The sequence below is a fragment of the Neopsephotus bourkii genome, unplaced genomic scaffold (genome assembly GCF_033783945.1).
Source record: "Neopsephotus bourkii isolate Nb327-2 ecotype Australia unplaced genomic scaffold, CSIRO-AGI_Nbou_v1 NB_126, whole genome shotgun sequence".
Taxonomy (NCBI): domain Eukaryota; kingdom Metazoa; phylum Chordata; class Aves; order Psittaciformes; family Psittacidae; genus Neopsephotus; species Neopsephotus bourkii.
The window spans coordinates 1,243,869-1,264,736 of NW_026900643.1; the positions used below are offsets into that span (position 1 = coordinate 1,243,869).

The window sequence follows — 20,868 nt, forward strand, 5'->3', positions numbered from 1 at the left end:
AATTCTCAAACAACAGGAAATAAATGCTAAGGAAGTATTAATACACCTTCCTAATTTGCTTTTCCACCATAAATTATTAAGCAAAGATCCTGCCTGTACCATTACAGATTTCAAAACTTGATCTATCATGTGACAGGATAAAGGATCTTTCTATTGTGAAATACAGAAGTATTACTGTATTTCACAGAATGGAATATATGGAATAGTGCATTGAACTGTCAGTTTCTGTGGCAGAATACTCCCATGGTTACAGCAGAGTTTAAAGTACCTGTTCCCAGTGTCTCTCCCTCATTCCACGATTGCAGGCAACTGACAGGACAGGAAGATGCAGTTTAAATTTATCAAGCTTAAATTTCATAGTTTCTGCTAAACGTCTAGGCTGAGGCAGATCTAGAAAACTCTTAGTGAGCTTGTACATAGTCCTCCACATATTTCCAATTTCTTCAGTAATTTCTTCAGCATTCAACATCTGGATTGATCCTGAATACAACAGTATAAAAATGCAAAGGTTTACAGGGTGGTTTATTTACTGGTATTTATAATCATTCTCCTTTAACTGGAAATCAATCATGTTACAAAAAATTATTTTAATGCAAAATCCAAGTCAACAACTGTTTCACACTGCTTACCAGCATTTACTTATTGAAAATTATTTTCTCACAACTAATGAACCTTTCAGCTTCTACTTAGCTAACAGAAAATTACACGTTTCATCAACGAACACCAAAGCCTCACCATTCATCCACTCCTCAGATTTGGTATGGAAACTATATGCTGTTGTCCAAAGTTGCTCAAAGGGTTCTTTGTTTGCAATTACAATTTGCAGTAGAGGAAACTGACTCTTGGTCAACTGAAGTAACTCCTCTTCTTTATTAATAGCCTTTAAGAGAAGAAAAAAATAATAATAATCTTATTTCCATCCAAAATTCCTACTGTTTTTTAAATTTTTAAAGAGGAAATATTGAATTTTTTTTTACATGTCATAAAGCCAGGCAGATTTGTAGATTTGTGCCTGTGAATTTTAGGTAAATAAGGTAACTATGCTCTTGAACACCACCACCCCCCCCCCCCCCGCTATTAGTTGGTTTTAACTACTCAAATAATTAAAAAACCTGCATATATTTTAGAAAAAGATAATGTACCATGGTATTCAGTGAAACCAAGGCTCACAAGTTACAAACTCACTTTGGAGGTAAGCACCTCCGTCATATAAGCTTACAGGAATTGGTTTTACTTGTGATTTTCCTATTACAGAAACATCTGGGAGCTCCAATTAAAACAGATATTAATTGCTGTGTTGTGCTTATTCATGGTAAGATATGGAGGTTTTTTTTTCCAAAAGACTTTACAGTATAAATCAACGTGCAAAGATTTAGATTAAGAAAAGTACTCCCTTCTTCATGTTACAGGTAGGGAGGTAAGCACAGAGAAGGGCTCTCTGAAATGAAAACACTGACTTCAGACTGAGTTTCAGGCTGTGCTTTTACAGTCCAAACAGACCTTACAGAAAACTTTTAATCATTCAGTGTGTGATGCAGGCACAGAAATGTAAGGATCCACATTCCAAGATAATTTTTAACTTCATGTATCCTCTAAGCTCATTGTCATGTAATTTGTGTGGATACAGCCCTCATTGTGATCATGTATTAAGAAACTCAATTACTTATTCTGATCTTCCTATAGCAACATATCAGTACTCTTAACTCACACTAATTAAATATACTGGATGCCTTTAAATCAGTTTTAGTGTTGATATGTAGGATTAGCAATTTTTCTAAATCCTGAACTCATTTAATTGGCTCAATTTTCTCTTTTGAGCAGGACTTAATTAAAATCTTGATCCTTAAGGCTCCATATATGCTGAAAGCTCATTGTTTCACTATGATTTACAAGATTAATTAAGCCTCACAATGCCTATGAAATCTCTCAAAGGTACCTGTTCTCTTTTCCCAGCAGAGGCACAGCTAAGGCAAACTATTCAACCTAGAAACACACAGTACAACAGATGGAGAGCCCTGACTAGAATTAAGGAATCTTGATCATCTAGCATCTGAAACATCCCTTTCTGTGATCTAACATATATTTAATACCTATAGGCAACTTCTGGAAATGATACACACAGTCAAAACATGTTTGGTTTTAATCAGAGGACAAGCAGGGGGACTGAAAACATAGCTGCAGCAGCACAAAGCACGGTTCAGGGAAAATGTCACTCCTCTAGCATTCTGCTCCTGCCATCACTGACAGAAAAAAAAATCTGTTTCCCATGAATAGCATCCTCCTATTACTTATTGCTTGGAAACATTGAAATTCAGTATTTCAACTTAAAACTAAACTTTTTTTCCCCAAGAAACTTCCTCATCTACTCAGCAGTAGGGACAACACAGCATGTAAGGACAAGAAGATATCTGCCACATGGTTTTGAATTTGGAAATTTTAAAGCCATCTTGATAATATATGGCCCAAACCCTGAAAACAACAAAGGCAGGAACTAAACTTCAGCTCATCCAGCACATTGCAACGCACTCCATAATTGACTAATAAATACTAACCTCATATTCTGTTAGTGCATTATTTAGATTCTTATTTAACTCTTTAAATTTCTCAGTGTTGCTCTTCATTTCTTCTGTGGTCATCATACCCCGCTTTTTGAAGCTTTCTACTTCTCTATTATAAACTTCAAGAGCTTCCTCAAATTGAGAACACCTAAGGTAAAGACAGCTAAGGTAATATGATGTTCTGGGTTTTGTCTCTTCAGGTTTCAAATATTTTATTAATTGTAACAGGCACTGTCAAATGAAATCTGTTCTCAATACTAAAGTAAATACAGATGCCAGTGAAAATTCACTGATCAGCTATAGCAATACTATGCAGTTCATAGGATTAGATTTCAAGGATCATTTTCAAAACTACTAATTGATTTAGTTCACTTGTATTTGCTATCTTTACTACCTGGAGGAAATAAAGGAAGAGTGAAAATAATCTAGCAAAATTATTTGCAGTGCTGTACTAAGCAACATACGAAGATAAAAATGATGATTATTCTAGCAACATCATTAATTCCTCCTTTCAGAACTATTTAAGAGTAGGAATATTCTAATCCACCCTCAACAAGAGTATTTTCCTGAAATTTCCGTAATACTATAAAAAGGTTTATTTCTTACTTTCTCAGCTGCCTTCCAAGTTTGCCTTTTTTTGACATTATTTCCCTTTTACTGATAATGAGACTTTTATTTTCTTTAAAAAATACCCAGTGAAAGAACATGTCTTAACACCATACCTTTCAAGCAAAGCCTTCTCCATATGCTTCCTCTTGTTAGACAACTCATATCTGCTGTTATCAAAGATTATCTCAATCTGACTAGGCCAATGGAAAACTGTGCTATTCAGACGTATGTCATCATCTGAAATAAAAAACATCTTTCAGAAAATACCTTTTAACCAATGAGCCAATAGAATGACCATTGTGAAGAGTAAGGAAAATAGCTACAACTGCATCTAGGAGTAAGCTGTCTAAGAAGCTACACATTTCAAGCTGCTGGCTGAATTATCTTCACTGAAAAGAGAACTGTTCCCTCAAGCAAGCTAGATTGATAGTAAAAATCTAAAATCAAGTAAATAATGTGAAATTCTCTGAATAAGACCTTAGCTAGGCAGAGAAAATTAGCAAGAATATTAATTCCGTTCAACTACACACAGAGACAGATCATTCCTAACTAAATATATATACTTACCTAACATGAATGAAAGTAAAGTTTAGACCATTTTTAGCGCACAATGTATAAATGCTGAGTTATTCACAAAAGCTAGAGAATAATTAACTATATTGAGCAGGTATCTCCATCATCATATTTGTCTGTTCATTGCACTTAGCTCATTATAACTAACTGCAGGACATGTGCCTATAAACTCAGTTACAAGGAACATACAATTATGAACTACTGTGCATGCAAACACTCCAGTCCAAAATACAATAGAAAATGCTCTGGCTTCCATAAACATACTAATTTTTATCATAAATGAATTGCAATAAATATGGCATATCCTAGTTGTTTCTATCACTGTCTGATCTGGGACTGTATTCTCCTTAAGGAGAAAGGATCATCCTGCCACTAAAATGGGTAAGCATTCACATAAATAACTGCTCTTTGGTTTTATGCATGGCAAATAATATCAGAAGTGCAAACAAAATGCAACTTCTACAGATGCTTCTTGTATCTTGGCAAATAACCTTTGTATCAACCAAGAACAACAAACGATGGTAGCAAAACAACAAAATGCCTACACTCAGCTGCAGAGATGCAAGTTCTCACTTCTGTACTTTCCAAAAGCTGTCCTAGAGTCTTCAAGACATGGCTTTTTAAATGGTATTTCACTCAAGACTTACTGCTGAGTAACATAAAGGTGTAACACCATTGGGACAGATAACATTATATCAATCTGACGGTATCTAAGACATTCTCTAAACCACAGAAAAAAAAAAATCTGTCTGTGCTCTATACTATTTCTAACCATTCCTTCCTGCATTGGTACATTTTGGCCTTTATTAAATTCTTTAAACTTTGTTTCTGCCTGTTTCGGAGCTTTCTATTAGTATTCTAGAAAATGAAACATGCAGAGCCTAATACCTATATATAAATATTTTCATATGGAGACTTTTCTATTCTGTAATTGAGACATACCAGAAAGAAAAGCATAATCCATGAGGAATTCCATTCTGCGTGCTGCTTCAGCTACCTCCCATCTCAGTTTGACAACAGTAACTTCACTGGATTTCTTTAAGTATGCGTTGTACTCCACTAGCTCTAGAGTGTTCATAGGCAGCTCATTCATTCTCCCTGCAATCAAGTTATATTTGCCGCAAATTCTACAACAAAAAGAAAACAAACACATCACTTGGATCATAAGTGAAGAGAGATGCAAGGTCTTGTTAATGAAATTTGTCTTTTAAAGAAGAATATTAAATTTCTTTATAAATTAACTATTCAGATAGGCATTTATAAAGGATGCTATTTTACTCTGTATAATCAGTTATGTTGTTATATGTATTTTATATACGTTTATGTACCTATAATAATATATATATTTACATATCTTCATGAGAATTTATATATAATAGAATTATTAGTAAGTTGGTTTCAAATTACAATTAACAGCATATTGATGTTTCCTTCCTATAGGTTTAGAATTTCCATCCCAAGAAAAAAGAGGAAAAAAAGGAAAAGAAAAAAAAAGGGAAAAAAATGTCAAGGACAAGACAAATGCAGCTGCATAGTACATTCTTCATGCAGCTTTAGCTAGACACCAGCAGGGGAAGCAAGGACCTCAACCCAAATCCTAGGTCAGTAAAGGGGGAAAGAACAAGGGCGTTTTTCCAGTCTAATATATAGCCTATACAGACTAAGTTAGATAATTACTTACAAGTATTTCTGTTCCTGTTAAACACCCAATTTGGTGTCCCTTGCACGTCTGGTGAGCACTAGAAACCCAGCAGGTGTAGAAATTTATCTCACTCACAGATTTACAGCATCAGTCCACCCAGGAGCAAGAATCATGCATGCTCACAACACATACCTTTCATTTAACTCTCTGTTCACTGTGACTTCAAATTCAATCAATCTATCCTTAAGATTTTGGGTCCGATTGCAGAGCTCCTCATTCAGCTGTAACGCATCCAGACAGAACATGGCCAGAGGAACAGTGACATGCATGAATGCAATCTCTCTTTTTAGTTTTGTAAAGCTGTCAATCTTCTACAAATGGAAAATAATACATTTGTTATTTTTCCTTAAAGTCATAGAAGAAAAATACTAAACAACTAATTACTTCCCATCCAGCAAATTGATAAAATATCCCAAACAGAAGAAGGAGCAACTATTTTTTATCTTTCTAAAGCTCATCTCCTACCCACAGATTTCACGGCTGAAAGTTCTGCTTAACAATATGCCATATTAAGGAATACCACAAGTTGCCTAAAGAAGTACTTTGCCATAGGCTAACTCAGGAATGCAGATAATAAAAGTAGACAGGACTTACTAAGGATAAGAAAGTCAAAGGATCAGCAAGCTGCAGATTCACTGAACATTCTGGGAAGCCTTCCACTGGAATTCTAGTATAGATACAGCAAAACCCATAGAAGGTGGCCCTAAAGAAACCTCCTTCCACATTTGCACAGCAACCCTACAGTAAGGAGCTATGTAAACTGAGATGGCTTCCCTAGTATTCCCAAGGGAGAACAAGTGATCTGAATAGGAGTTCTTTAGGCAACGGATTAGGAAGTCAAGTGTGATGTGTTAGCTGCTGTATCAACATGTAGAAGTTGTCAGTTACATAATTACCTCACTTAAACTTTCTGAAGAAAAATCTCCTTGCAAGAAATCTGTAACATCTTGCTGTGCATTGCCGTTCAAAAGATTGCTGTATTTCCTGTACACGTTTAAATACCTTAAACACAGAAAATCACAAAAAAAACCCCGTAAGATTCCAATGTGAAGATTCTCTATAATAAGAAACAAATCAACTCAAATTGTTCGAGTCAAATGGACAGTGTTATGAATCTGAGGGTTTGGATGGGCAACAGAGTTAACAGCCAAAACTTACTTCTGTGGACCAAGTATGTTGCTCTCAAAGATCTTCTCAAGTTTGTTCACATACTCTAAAAATAATGATTCATCTGGTTTGACTGTATGGAGAATGAGATTATCTCTTTTTAATTCTGGAAACAGAAGTCTTTCTACCTAAAGGGAACCATTGCAAATACTGTAATTATGCGTACCATAAAGGAAATAAGGTGTTCAATTACCCATTCACCCACCACTTCAAAAACATTAATTATTTCATAAAAATACACTTCAATATGAAAAGGCTCTGATTCATTATTAACATTTGGTTACGTTCATAGTTTGCTTGTGAACTCTATATGAAAATCAAATCAGGGCTCTAATAAAGCTTGACTCTGAAAACGAACAATTCCTATGCTATCTTCTACAATCACAATTTCACACAATTCGTGATACACAGCCTTCACCTTTATCTTCCATTTGTCAGCTTTCTGCTTCATTCATATATCATAGACAGATTTTATTTGTATGGTATTTTGTATGCAGTTATAACTTATCCAGGACCTTTGGAAGTTCCTCAGCACTATGCAGGATTTCCCTGAAGCAATGACTGATTAAATCCCAACATTCTTTCAAAGGTGGCTCAAAGACAATCTTGGGGTCTTCCACGTGGAGTTTGACTATTAGTATCTGAGGTATAAAGAACTGCAGTTCTTGATATGGCTCTGGAAAATCATTTCCATCCTTAGGGAAAAGAATTAAAATTGTTCATGTGAAAGAAATCAGCTATAACTATAATAATTTTTAAGAGATTCAAACTCCCCGAAATCTCTTAACTACACAGCACCAATGGGATATTTTTATTCAAAACACTGATGCCCCAATACACTAAATTTCAAGATGCCAAATCCTAAATGGATCTATAAGAGTTGGAATTCAGAAACTGGATTTAAGACTAATTGCCTTGATTTTCCCTTAAGGAACAGAAGTAAAGCACTAATTACCATGAAGAACAAAAATACATTCATAAGGTCTATCAGAAATAAAATCTAGATTCAAATACAAGATCCTGTTGCCTTATTTTATTTTTTTTTTAACTACCTTGTATGGTAGTAAGAACTGCCTTACCCTCAGATTACCTTCGAGTCCACAACTAAACTTGCCATGTAGACACTATAATGATTTATACCAACAACAAAAAACAAAAACAGAAAAAACACCAAAACCTCAAACCAAAACTATCCCACAGGACAAAAAAAACCCCAGCCATCAGCAACACCGTCATCACCCAGATGCAAAGCTTAGCATGAGGTTTGACAGCATACAGTATAAAGTGTGATCCTCTGGCTGTAATGCGCTATTTAATCTGCCACTTTTATTCTGTTTAAATATGTTTGGCTTGTCTATCATGGTAGCTTCTGGGTGATTTAAAGAACTCATTTCCATCAAGGCAACTTTATTATAGCCAAAACAGTTGTGAAAACTCTCACAGTGTATTATTATTATCACGTGCATTACTTGAAATACTACAAGCTACTCATTTGGTATAGACTGAAACCGCATACAGAAATTACTTGTGCCAAGGGTTACATGTATGATTATGCAAACTTTTGACTTCAAATGGGATTAATCTGCTTATTGCAGGGGGTTTGGATGAGATGACCTTTGAAGGTCCCTTCCAACCCGAACTATTCTATGAATCTATAATCCTATTAATGTGGTTTCAGCAAAACGTGTTATGCACAGCCCTCAAGATAAGCGTTGGAAACTATAAACAGCTAGTTGCAACCCCAAGCCTGCAAATTATTCAAGTTGGTAGTTCTTGACCATGCAGAAAAAATCTGGTAGTATGCACAACTGTTTGAAGGATCCAGCCCTTTCTCATGGAGGCATGAGCTATTTGGGATATTTTAGCCTTCAAAGAACATCACAATTTATGGCTAGATGAATTATTAACTCTATGTAATACTGAAAATTATAGATATACTTAACAGCATATACCTTGTGGATCATAAAAAATGCAAGAAGATCTTCTAAGGAGTTAACAACCATCTCACGTAATTGTAATGACATTAGACTTGCCACCGAATAAAAATAGCTTTCAACTTGCTCAGAAGAATCACAGTTATTTTTAGGAGCAAAATGGAGCCATTCTCTTTTCTGATCACGGAAAATGGATGCACAAGTTGGGATCCAGCTACAATGAAATATTAACAAAGTTTTTAAAAGCATCTTAGTCTTACTTTGCTCCTTGCAATGAAATCAGAAATTACTCAAAGAATGAGCAAAATTCAAAGGGCTAGCAGAGAACTGTCAACTAGATGTCAAACAAAACTGTACCTACCAGAACTTAGAGGAAACCTGAGCTTTTAAACTAAGTAAACTTGTTACAAAGGACCCCTACTATTACTTTAAATTAATAGACAAAATACTAGTGATGATATTAAATTATTAGCATTAAATGGCAAACTTAAGTTTGGAAGAAATCTCAGGTGGCAGAATGCAGTCACCTTATATCATGGGCAGTTACCTCATATAATCTCATTCTTAAATTGATCCATTTCCATTATTAAAGAAGTCAGGTTTCCTGTCACTGTTTTTATAGATTTAGGCTCCACTTTCTCACTGGCAGAAACCTTCTAATTTCCAGTCTACACTTATTCGTAGTCAGTTTATTCCCCTTTGCTCATGTACAAGCACTCCTGCATTTCAGTAGCTGTTTCAGCACTCAGATGTTTATTCCTCTCCTCTCTTTAGCCCCTTTGTTTTCGCAGGCTTGCAGTTGGGAATACTGTGATCTCAGTCTAAGATCTGTTTTAAAAAGGGAGCTTCACGTAAATCAGAGCCTAAGGCATTCTATTTATCTACTGTTACTACAGTTGGCACTGACTGGTTCTGAAGAATATCATGAGCTTCCACACAGTGTCTTTGAATAACCTCCTTGAAATCAGCAGGCAACAGTGGCAGGTTTCCAGAAAGGATTTCTTCAGTACGAACAAACCTTAGGTGACTATACCTGTGGAAGTGAAAAAAAGAGTACATATTTTACAGAATTCTGTTTAAAAAAAGAAAAAGACAAAAACAAAGAAAAACCCCACAATGAAATACAGTCAGGAAGATCTCATATTTATTTATAAACACTAATCATATAATTTCATTGATGCATATTGCCTTATTGCTAGGCTGTCCAAAAAGTGCACTTCTAATGGTGGGGGTTTTTGCTATTGGCAAGCACAGAAGGCTTCACAAGTTTCATTTGGTACCTGCTGTATTTTAAATTTTGTGCATTCTTTGCTAAGATGAATGAATATTTTCTTGGTGTTTTCCCAGATCTGTTAGCATATGCAGGCATTGAAGAATATATAAAATGACACCTACAGCTTCTATTCTGTATTAATAGTAATAATACCTAACCCGGCTATATGGGGCGGGGGGGAATTCACCAGCGTGGCATGTATCACAATCTGAAACATACAAGAACTTGAATTCCTACAAATGTTACTTAAATGCAAAACCAGATCTCAGGATTACTAACTACCTTATCTAACTTCATAAGAAAACATATTGCAATTTTCAGAAGTCCCCAGACAACTTCCAACTACAGACACTTGAAAGATACTCAATTTTAAGAGTTTATTTTGTTAATTTCAGGAATCAAGATGAGAATTCCAATACTTGAGCACTGAGTCTTTATTTAAGGATAACATCTTTAACAAAACAGATGATCTTTTCATAGCATGAAGTTATTTGTTCTTTACTGTGGTTATGTAAGACATGCTTCAGAGTCTGCAAGAAACAACCATTTTATCTTGAAATTCTTACAAGCTCAGGAAAAAAAATAAATCCAAAACAGAATAGATTTTGCCACTTTCTCTCCGGTGGCTCCTCCAGAATCTCTGTAACATATGCTGCGAGACACTCTGTAAGCAAGCCATAAAATAAACACATTCCCAATTTAACTGATGTTGTATGACAAGACATCTTACTGAGAAAGCCAGAGCTGCTGTAAAGTGGGCATCAATGGATTCACTATGAATAGATTCCTTTCATTCCAGGTTTTCGCTTCTATGTAAGAGCTGTGCCATGGGACTGGTGCACGGACAACTCTCTGGGGAAAGGGGCGTGGGGTACTTCCAATAAGCAGTCTCTCTTTCTCAGCTGGATCCATCAAGATGTAATCAACTAGAACAAAGCATATGTAGCATAAAGGTCAAAACTTTCACATGAAAACACAGTATCTCCATAGTTCAGGAAGTTGTGGAATTCTGCACACTTAAAACTTACACACTGTCATATAGTCATTTGTGTGTTTTCAGGATGAAATACAGCACAATAATCAAATTAGCAATTTGACTAGAGTTACTTCAGGAAAAGAAAACAAGAATTGCTCCCAATTCTAAACATGGGAGGCAGAAGAAAGGGCTTTTGTTCTGTCTTTCCTCTTGAAGATCTGTTTTGTGCTTCACCTCCTTGTTCATAAACCAGGAGTGGAAGTATCTTCAAGAATGATTCTTAAAAGGCTGCTTAAACATTAGTGAAACACAGAAATATTATGAAACATCTATTGCATCTAGGAAGGATATGACATTCAAAGGGCTGACTATGATCTGCTAGGTGCCAAAACTCATGTGCTGCCAGTTCCAATCAAAGGCATTACAAGACTAACAAAAGCTGAGAAGTGGACTCACCACCCCTTGTAGACGTTAGGGACTGCAAACACTAAAATCATGACATTGATAAAAGCCAAATTAAAGGGTATTTAGAAAGATATCAGAGACTATAGAAGGCAGAATGAAAACTTCAATCTCTCATTTTTATGCTGTCATGAATGAGAGACCACAACCTACTTACGGGTCAACATACTTAAGAAAATTGAACGGAATTACTTCACATGTGGAAAAACCAAGAAAACTGCAAGAATACTGTAAAGCAAATAGAAAAACCTCATGTTCTACAGAGCTACCTGTTTCACATTCCCTTTCAGGTGGGCACTACTGAATTTCAAAGATTATGACATCAATTTGTATTCATTTATATATCATGCTCTTCCATTTGTTAACATGAGCAGTGTGATCATGAACATAAATATATCATCTTGACTTTCTTTAATTGTGTAATATCTTAAATGAATTTATTTTAACTTGTGACATGATGCCAGTGTCACATACTATTTCACTGGAATTGTTGGACAGATGAATTTGTCTGTTAATAGGTATCACTGACTTACTGCAGAGTAACAGAAAAAATAGCATGGAAAGTATATATTAAAATACCCTAGATTACCCTCTCCCCACATCAGGATCAAATATACTTTGACTACTGATAATGGGTATTTGTCTATCATGCACTTCAAAGCATCATTCATCAATGAATCAAACCACATTCATCAGTGAATAATCTGCAACAGTGCTTCATGATCTTTATAGTCACAATGTCTTTCTAATTTCTTATCTAATTTCTTTGCTAGAAACTAAGATGATCAAAAGGAGCATCAAAAGGAGCATGACCAGCAGGTCGAAGGAGGGGATCCTGCCCCTCTACTCTGCTCTTGTGACACCTCACTTGGAGTATTGTGTGCAGTTCTGGTGTCCTCAACATAAAAAGGACATGGCACTGTTGGAACAAGTCCAGAGGAGGGCCATGAGGATGATCAGGCGACTGAAGCACCTCCCGTATGAAGACAGGCTGAGAAAGTTGGGGCTGTTCAGCCTGAAGAAGAGGCGGCCACGTGGAGATCTCATAGCAGCCTTCCACTATCTGAAGGGGGACTATAAGGATGCTGAGGAGGGACTCTTCATTAGGGACTGTAGTGATAGGACAAGGGGTAACGGGTTCAAACTTAAACAGGGGAAGTTTAGATTGGATATAAGGAGGAAGTTCTTTACTGTGATGGTGGTGAGGCACTGGAATGGGAAGTTTAGATTGGATATAAGGAGGAAGTTCTTTACTGTGATGGTGGTGAGGCACTGGAATGGGTTGCCCAGGGAAGCTGTGAATGTTCCACTCCCAGCGGTGTTCAAGGCCAGGCTGGACACAGCCTTGGGTGACATGGTTTAGTATGAGGCAGGGGGGTTGGAACTAGATGATCTTAATGTCCCTTCCAAAGCTAGCTATTCTGTGATTCTGTGATTACTCTTTGAACCCCATCATTTGATCAATCCCCTTCACACACTTTATGACGCAGAATTACACATTTTGGATGTGATTTGGATTCGCATTAGGAACGGGAAATTGTGTAAGTATGGCCAAAATGTTCTATGCACCCAGAGCTACTGAACTTAGAAATGACTACATTTAAGTAATGGTTGCACAGTTTAGTAAATAGGTACTTGTTGAAACTGGAATGCTATGTAGTATGATCGCAGATTATATTCTCTCAGGTATCTACTGCAATTCTACTAACCCCAAAAGAATTCTTCATGGGTGCTAAGAATAGAATGCAGACTTGCTTTCAAAGTGCAATATATGTCTACATATTCTGAATTGTTAAGAGTTTTTGAGTCTTACCAATGGCTTTCATGAGATAGATACAATAGTCAGCCTTAATCTCTTTTTTCAAATTTGCACATAAATCCTCCAGGTTTGGTTTAGCAAGAACGTGAGCTGGAATATGCTTTAAAATTGCATTAATCACTTCCTTATCCTGAGGTGCCAGCATGTCTTCCCGCACTCCATTATATATGTAGTAACAGTACCGCTAAAAATGATGGTAAAAATATTATGTTTATTGTATGAATTTTATGACAGATAATGAATTTACTACAAAATATTTTCAGCTTTTCTTTCACTTGAACTTTTTCTGCACTTGAATCTTTTTAAAGCACTGCCAATGCCTGACATTTTTACACTTCCACCTGTTTTGATGTAAGCGTACATACCAGTAGAGCTGAGTGCAGCATATTAAATTACCCACCACTGAAGTACTAGCCAACAATGTGAGAGGTTAAGAATTTGGGAAGGTCATTCTACTTGCAAACCGATTAGAACAAAAATCAGACTGAGTAGCTAGAAAGAGAACTACGATAGGAATTGACAATATTTAACAACAGTTTGCTATACTGAATATTTACATCTTCCAAACCTCATGTCCTGCCTTCTTTTCTCAACTACTTTTAAGTAGAAGTTTGGAGGTTTTTTGAAGATGCTTACTGCTGACACTTCTAGCTTAAAACAAAACTGTATAAATACCTCTATATCATTTACTGAAGGTGGCTTTTCTCGCTTACTTATCTCCTTCTCATGTAAGTGCATGATAAGAAATTGTTCTTCTGGGGTCAATGGCTGGCTGGCTGAATAATGGAAGTCATGTAATTCTGTCATATGAGCAACTGCACTCATTGAAATGGGATCCAAACTTTTCAGTGAATCTGGCTTAATTCTGGAAAAAAAAACCCAACCAAATTTAATGAATAAAGAAGCAGTAATGGATTTTTAAATCTATACGGACAAATGACAAGCATTATATAAACCACTTACACTGCACTGAGGACAAGTGTGAACTATGAAATATTTCAATTACTCATTAAAAAAAAAATCAGTAGAAGGGTAGCATAATGTAGCATACTACTTTCACAGAAAAAATACAAATACGTAACCCTTACAACCACACAGTATCACACAGACAGGCAGCAGCTTACAAGCAATTCTATCATAGCCAGACAAGCTAGCACTGTTATTTAGGTTGCCCAAGATCTCCACCTAATCAGGTGATTATCTTACCAAAATCTTAACTATCTGAGCTAAAAGGTCAAACTGGCTCATTTGCATAAATATTACACTGCAGACTTCTTTTTTTCATGATTAGATGCTGTTTTCCACAGGGCAGTCCACACTCCTCAGGATAAAAAACACAGCCAACAAGCTGTCACTCCATACCTGATTCACTTCACATTATCAAGTCCTTAGCTGAAGAGAATTCAAATATCCCTTTTGTTTTTTTTTATGGTACTCCACCATGTTATCTTAACAAGGAATATGAAAGTTACTGTCATAGCACTTTAAGAGAGGATTATTTCCTTGTTTTACAGAAGAAAAGCACAAAGAAGAAAAGAAATATTCAGTACAGCAGAGCACCCAATTCAACACATGTCTAGGAGCACTACAGAACATTTACACAATCACAATGAAACTGAGAAAATTCATTCCACAGTCTGCATCTCTACGAACTAAACCATGGCTTCTCAAGTAATGATGAAAGGAAGACCTTTCCTTCACCATGCCTAAAACCATAATTTGTCCTGCCACAAACAAACAGTTACAGGTACTCAGTCAACGCACTGTAGAATTTCAGTCTTAAGGCGCATACTTTCTTCCTAAAGACTTAAAATTTCATGCCTGGATACTTAACATAGCATACAAGTAAAAAAATCAGATATCTGGACTGACTGTAATAATCTGTACCCTTATAATACCACAGTACATTACCTGTCAGAAACCCATTGACTTCTTTGTGTAAGTTTGAGCTTTCTCCCAGAAGGACGAAATTCTTCCGAAGCTTTAAGCAGCAGTTAAGAAAGTGTCACATAAAAGGATATTTTTCAAATAAAATACTATTTCAGATTGGTGAAAAACAAAGCTAAGTCAATTAATCAGATAATGAAATAACAGAAAACTACAATGTCAAAAAGAAGACTTCAGTTTTGACTTAGCATTTAGCAAGACATTAAAATCATATGATAAATAATCTTGCTGATTCCGGGACAACAAACCAGCTTCAGGAAAGCATTCTGCTTAAGCTCATGCTTAAGATTTTAGTGTTTACTTACCTCCCTGCACTAACCATATATTCTGCAATGTGACTTTTCTATTTTGAACATAAAGGCACTTCTATAAGCTGTATAGTTCCACCAAATACACTGCACATGAAAAATCTGAGAAGTACAAACTATTACCATATGCAACTGTATGGACACATAAATAGGTCTTTTATCAAAATCAATATATCAAGAAAAGTACCATGATCTGCTTCCCACATACCACCCATGTACTGCAGAAGTACAAGTAGTAGAAGAATCAGGTGTATGATAAGGAAACCATTAAAGAGATCCAATGAACAACACCAAACCTTTCTTAAATAGCACACAAGGGGACTAAGCAGGTATTATGTCTCATCTATCCCAGGGAAACAGGACAACCTCTAACACTTCACAGAAGCAAAGCAACAATTCAGGATGAATATATTCACAGACAGACTGTGAAAACTATGGGTTTTGAATGTCTTACACTTAATGCAGAAGACGTTTAATGACATAATTAGGAAATAAAGCTCATTAATAACTTGCTCACTTTGGAATTTTTAGACTAAGTAATGGAGTTAATCTGATACCTGCAATTGGTACTTAGAGCATAAAGACGTTTTCTTCATAAAATGCTATATATATATAGTGATTCGTAAACATAAATAGCAAAAGTATTACAACTCAACCGTATTTGCCTTATATCACAACGTCATGTTGAATCAACAGCATGTAATATCTCACATATGTATGCAGTTTGCTAATAAATACATCAATTACATTATTTAGATATAAACAGTGTATTACGCACATTTCTTGAATTTGATTCTCAGGTAAACATCTTAATGCCTGGCCCACATCTTGTTTTGCTGTGTAAGACTCATGAATATGAGCATAACAGGGATGCACATTGACTTTCTTTTTTCCTGCTGGCACTAACTTTTATTTCAAGCAATAATAAGAGCCAATTTGTATTTTGTTCATTTTCTGCTTTGCAAAGAATTCCCTCCAAATCACAAATCACAAGGGATTATATGGAGGGATGAACCTAACTAATTAATCAGAAACTGGCCTTACCTTTATTGAAGTCATGCATGCTTTCAGAAATTTGTCTATTCTGACCCTGAGGCGAGAAGATTGTAAGTGTTTATTAGGGATAAACAATCTCTCCAAGGATGATGCTGTAACAAATAATCAATTAGAGATAAAAATGTACAGAACTAGCAAAGCTAAACTTATAAACACACTCAAATATGGATACACGTTGAGGCTGTTTTCTGCTTTGCTGAGCCCCCTGATGTCCTTGTCATTGAAGACAACTTTAATTTCTTCACATTTTTCATATTCAAATCCCGTGCAGTAAGAGTATAGTTATTAGCTATGGAGTCACTTAGGCTTCGGTAGTAATTCTGTTCCTTGAATGGAGCTGCCAAAGTCCATGATGCTTGTTGCATCAAAGGAGGGTAACAGCTGCTATTAAGGACAAGCTGAAATTAGGGAAAAAAAAGAAAAAAAAAAAAAGGAATAGTTTCATACAGCACAGTAATTTTAAGTCCTCTTAAAACTAGAATAGTGTTAAAGATCAATTAGTATAAAGAGCAAATACTTCAGTCTAACTTAGTGTCATTTAACCACCAATCTATTTTTATATCCTGATGTTCCACACGTGTAAGAATAATTTTATATGATGTCTCAGTAGGAATACTTGTGCATTATTCTTTTTACATAATCAAGGTCTTTTTTATAAATGAAAGGCATCGGTACATTATCTAGTACTCTCTACTCCCCCACATCTCCATCTTGCTTCTTTTCTTCTTCTTACATTTGCTTAAATTTAGAAAATTATTCCTTAAGCTTTTGTCATCTATTTTTAACACTCAATCCTTGTAATAATTGAACATTAAAACAAATTAACAAATTTAGCTTTCATCTTTCTCTCTCTCCCACATCAGTACAGGATTTGTAACAGATTTCTTCTGCCTGTTTATCCCACATTTTCTCAGGTGACTTAGTATTGACTTGTCATCAGTCCTGATGTCTAAATTTTAATGAGATGGCTCACAAGCATAAGGAACATGGGATCAAGAAGCATGTTTCTTATCAAGACACCCTCAGAGAGGAAATGTACATAAGACAGAATCATGAATGTACTTCATACCATGGTTCCTTAAAGCTCTTAGTCTAAATTCATATTTAGCTTGCTTCTGTATTAAGTCTTTTTCAACTATTTTTTACAGCATTGAAGTAACAGAACCATATCCCTATTACCCATTTCTTCCTCTTTACAATGCAGCATCACCATTATCAGTTTTATATCATTCTTAAAAAAAAACTTCTAAATAAATTCATGATGTTTCCATCTTTAGTCTCCTCATTTCTCTTGCCTTTCCCTTAGGGGCTGCAGTGAAGCTCATCTTCTTAGCATTTTATGACCTCTGAGAGGACAGCACAGTAAAGCATATAACACCTTTTCATTTCAGCTACAGATGCAGCTATGAACTATTTACTTTTTTTAGTCTATTATGAGATTTGGTGAGAAAAACAATGGTTTGTCAATCTGAAATGCAGGCTAAGGCAAGATTATTACATCTGTCTTGCCTTTTTCTTCTGACTGACAAGGCTAATCTTATCAGCAAAGAAAAAAAGTACACACTACTGCTGCAATCATAATCCCTAAATTAAGCTTCTGAAAGCTCATAGAACCTTTTCAGCTCCATTTCTTCCACTGCACACATTATACCAGTGAGTGGGTCCCTGAATTATGGTTTTGGGAGACAGATACAAGAATTAAAAATAATTTGGAGATTTGGAGACTTTCCCCAGAAAGTCACTATGTGCCTTTAGGAACTGCTGAAGTCAGCATAAACTCTGAATTCTTATGTTCTTTCTTAATTAGGCCCACTCTGTAAACTATATTCTTTCTTCCCCACTAGGCAGAATAACCTTCTGGGTGCACAGCAGGTGCTTTGCTAATCATCATACCCACAGGAACCCCTGGGGCAACAAGCTGGTCAGAGAGGAACAGCTGTTTCTGGAGAAACAGGAAGAAAGTTACATGGCAGAAATCTACTGCTTATGTGACACAGAAATCTCAGGACTGGCTAAATCAGCTCCCATATTTTATATAAACCCTTAACACATCCCCAGAAGTCTGATCGATTTTTGGATTAAAATATTTTATATAAATCTTCACTGAACCATTTTCACTTTTTAGCCATTATTTTTAGAGTATATATTTCACTTAAAATATACTGTTTTCAAACAAAGTCCAATCAGAAATTACTTCAATTTCTTCACAAGCACTATCTTTCTGAAGAAAGACATCTCAGATGGTCTTACACATGCTGACACAAATGAACCAAATTAGCAACTGCAAGTCACTTATGGTGGGAAGGCCAGCTACCTCTTCCTCCTTCCCTTAAGAGTTGTCATATGCAATTTTTGTGTCACAGGCTATCAATTCTGATCAGTGCTGCACCTGTTCAGCACTGGAACAGCAGTCTAACTCAGGGGGTTTTGTGCTCAGCTATAAAGTATTAGGAGAGGGGGAGAGCAATCACAATTTCTTTGAGCGAAAAATATTTTTACCATTTGTTTCCTTCCCCAGAAACTTAAAACGCAAGAATATTTAACCCAAAAATGAACAGCAAATAATTAACTGTAAATTTAGAACAGATTTAAACTGCCAATGTTTACTATCCAACTCAAAATTGAAGTTGTACAACAGTTTTCTAAGAGCAGTTCTGAAGAAGTATCTGACAATCTGATGAGTACTTTAACTTTGTAATTTAAATAGGTTTTCCTATTTTTACTTCTACCTAAGGCCTGGTAATATATGATGCCTAAAATCATGCTAGCACCTGTAATTAGTTGTTTACCCTGACACAAGGGGAGAGAGCACATACCTTATACAATTCTGAAGGTGCAGCTGACGCAGAAGCAGGTAGGGGTGGTAACTCCGGTAACTGTTCTGCGTGACTCATGTTATACACAGACTCATTTTTTGACTAAATAGAAATGGAAAACAATGTCAAAGACATTCATGAATACACTGCTTTGGAAAAGATTAATTCAAAAGAACAAATACTTTCAGTTTTCATTGAAAGTGACGTTCTGCAACTTTTATAATTTTAGGGAAATGGTCATTCTCTGGAGTTCGATCCTCAGCAATACAGGTTTTCAGATTGTGCCATTCTTTGTAGTCATTTGATCAAACTTCTAATCAACAACGTCAGACTAAAAAAAAAACCCACAACATTTTTATATCACTGAAAACAATTCAAATTGTTTAAAATATCTTCAGTTACACTAAGAATTCCCCATGGAGTTTGTGATGGTATAAACATTGGACATTAAAATACTAAAGCCTACCAGACTGCCAAGTTTTGGACACTGAAACAGTCCAAGCTGCATGAACTGTGTTACTACAGATTAAAAAAAAACACACTGGGGTTTTCAAGTCTATAATGACCCAGTTTCAGAAAAAGCTGTATTGCCAGGATGCCACTGGAAGAACAGATTGCTCACACGGACTCTGCAGTCTCTTAATACAAATGTTAGCATACCTAATACATTTTAGGGCTATGTTCCACCTCCTCAGAATGACAATACTCTAAGGTCACCTTCCGGGACTCCACATAAAGTTCTTTAAGGATATTTTCTCAGAATTATTCAGCCTCACAGTACTTTAAAATGATTTTTAATGGCAAATTTCCTTAAAATAGGCCAAAACCTCACCCCTAATCAGCTCCAAGTTTCCTAAATCAGATCTGTTTAGGAGTCATGAGGAAAAAAATTACAAATCAGTCATACTCTCAGAAAAGGAGGTGGAAGTATGTGGTATCTGAACACCAGTGAATTAAATCATCATGAAATAATAAGTTATTACTCAATATAATGATGTTTGTATAACATATAATGATTTTTACATAATTTTAAATACATTTTTAGCACTTGGCTATTGCTTTCTAACATATCACTGGAGAACTAGGTTGCTCAGACCTAGTTTTCCAGCAGATAAAACTATGCCCTCCTCAACATCAAATTAGAGCCCATCTCGAAATAAAATTTGAGAAAGAACTGATCTTATTTACCTCCTTGGTATTCCCCACTGTGCCTGCACACAGGCACATGGCAATCAAGACATTATCACTGCCAGACATATTTCACTAAAGACAGCATGAACTGCATTTGATTAATGACTAAAAGATTGGGCCTTAGGGTACTTTAAAAATGAATAAACCATGCTCTTTAGTAGGAGGTTTGTTCATTCTTAAAGGTAAAAGAGTTACTAAGAAAGCCATCCTAAAGTAACTCTTGTTTTATATGCTGCCTAACCTTTCAGAAAGTTAAATACTTGAGCAAATGAATTCCTAATAAGAAGTATATTATAAAGGCTTAGGTCTAAAGAATATTCAGTAAGAATCATAGAATCATAGAATAGTTAGGGTTGGAAAGGACCTTAAGATCATCAAGTTCCAACCCCCCTGCCATGGGCAGGGACACCACGCTCTAAACCGTATCACCCAAGGCCTCGTCCAACCCGGCCTTGAACACTGCCAGGGGTGGAGCAC

The 20,868-nt window shown here is 35.9% G+C and overlaps 1 protein-coding gene across 1 annotated transcript in view; it reads right to left on the reverse strand.

Annotated features, from left to right (window-relative positions):
• Positions 1–20,868, reverse strand: part of DNAH3 (dynein axonemal heavy chain 3) — a 68,145-nt gene that overhangs the window by 42,895 nt on the left and 4,382 nt on the right. Inside the window, 17 exon segments of the mRNA XM_061367272.1 lie at positions 269–480; positions 736–880; positions 2,553–2,706; positions 3,281–3,404; positions 4,683–4,867; positions 5,575–5,753; positions 6,339–6,444; positions 6,601–6,737; positions 7,125–7,304; positions 8,562–8,757; positions 9,451–9,576; positions 10,547–10,742; positions 13,068–13,257; positions 13,749–13,938; positions 14,985–15,054; positions 16,557–16,782; positions 19,201–19,302. Of these exon segments, the coding sequence (XP_061223256.1) occupies positions 269–480; positions 736–880; positions 2,553–2,706; positions 3,281–3,404; positions 4,683–4,867; positions 5,575–5,753; positions 6,339–6,444; positions 6,601–6,737; positions 7,125–7,304; positions 8,562–8,757; positions 9,451–9,576; positions 10,547–10,742; positions 13,068–13,257; positions 13,749–13,938; positions 14,985–15,054; positions 16,557–16,782; positions 19,201–19,302 (2,718 nt within the window).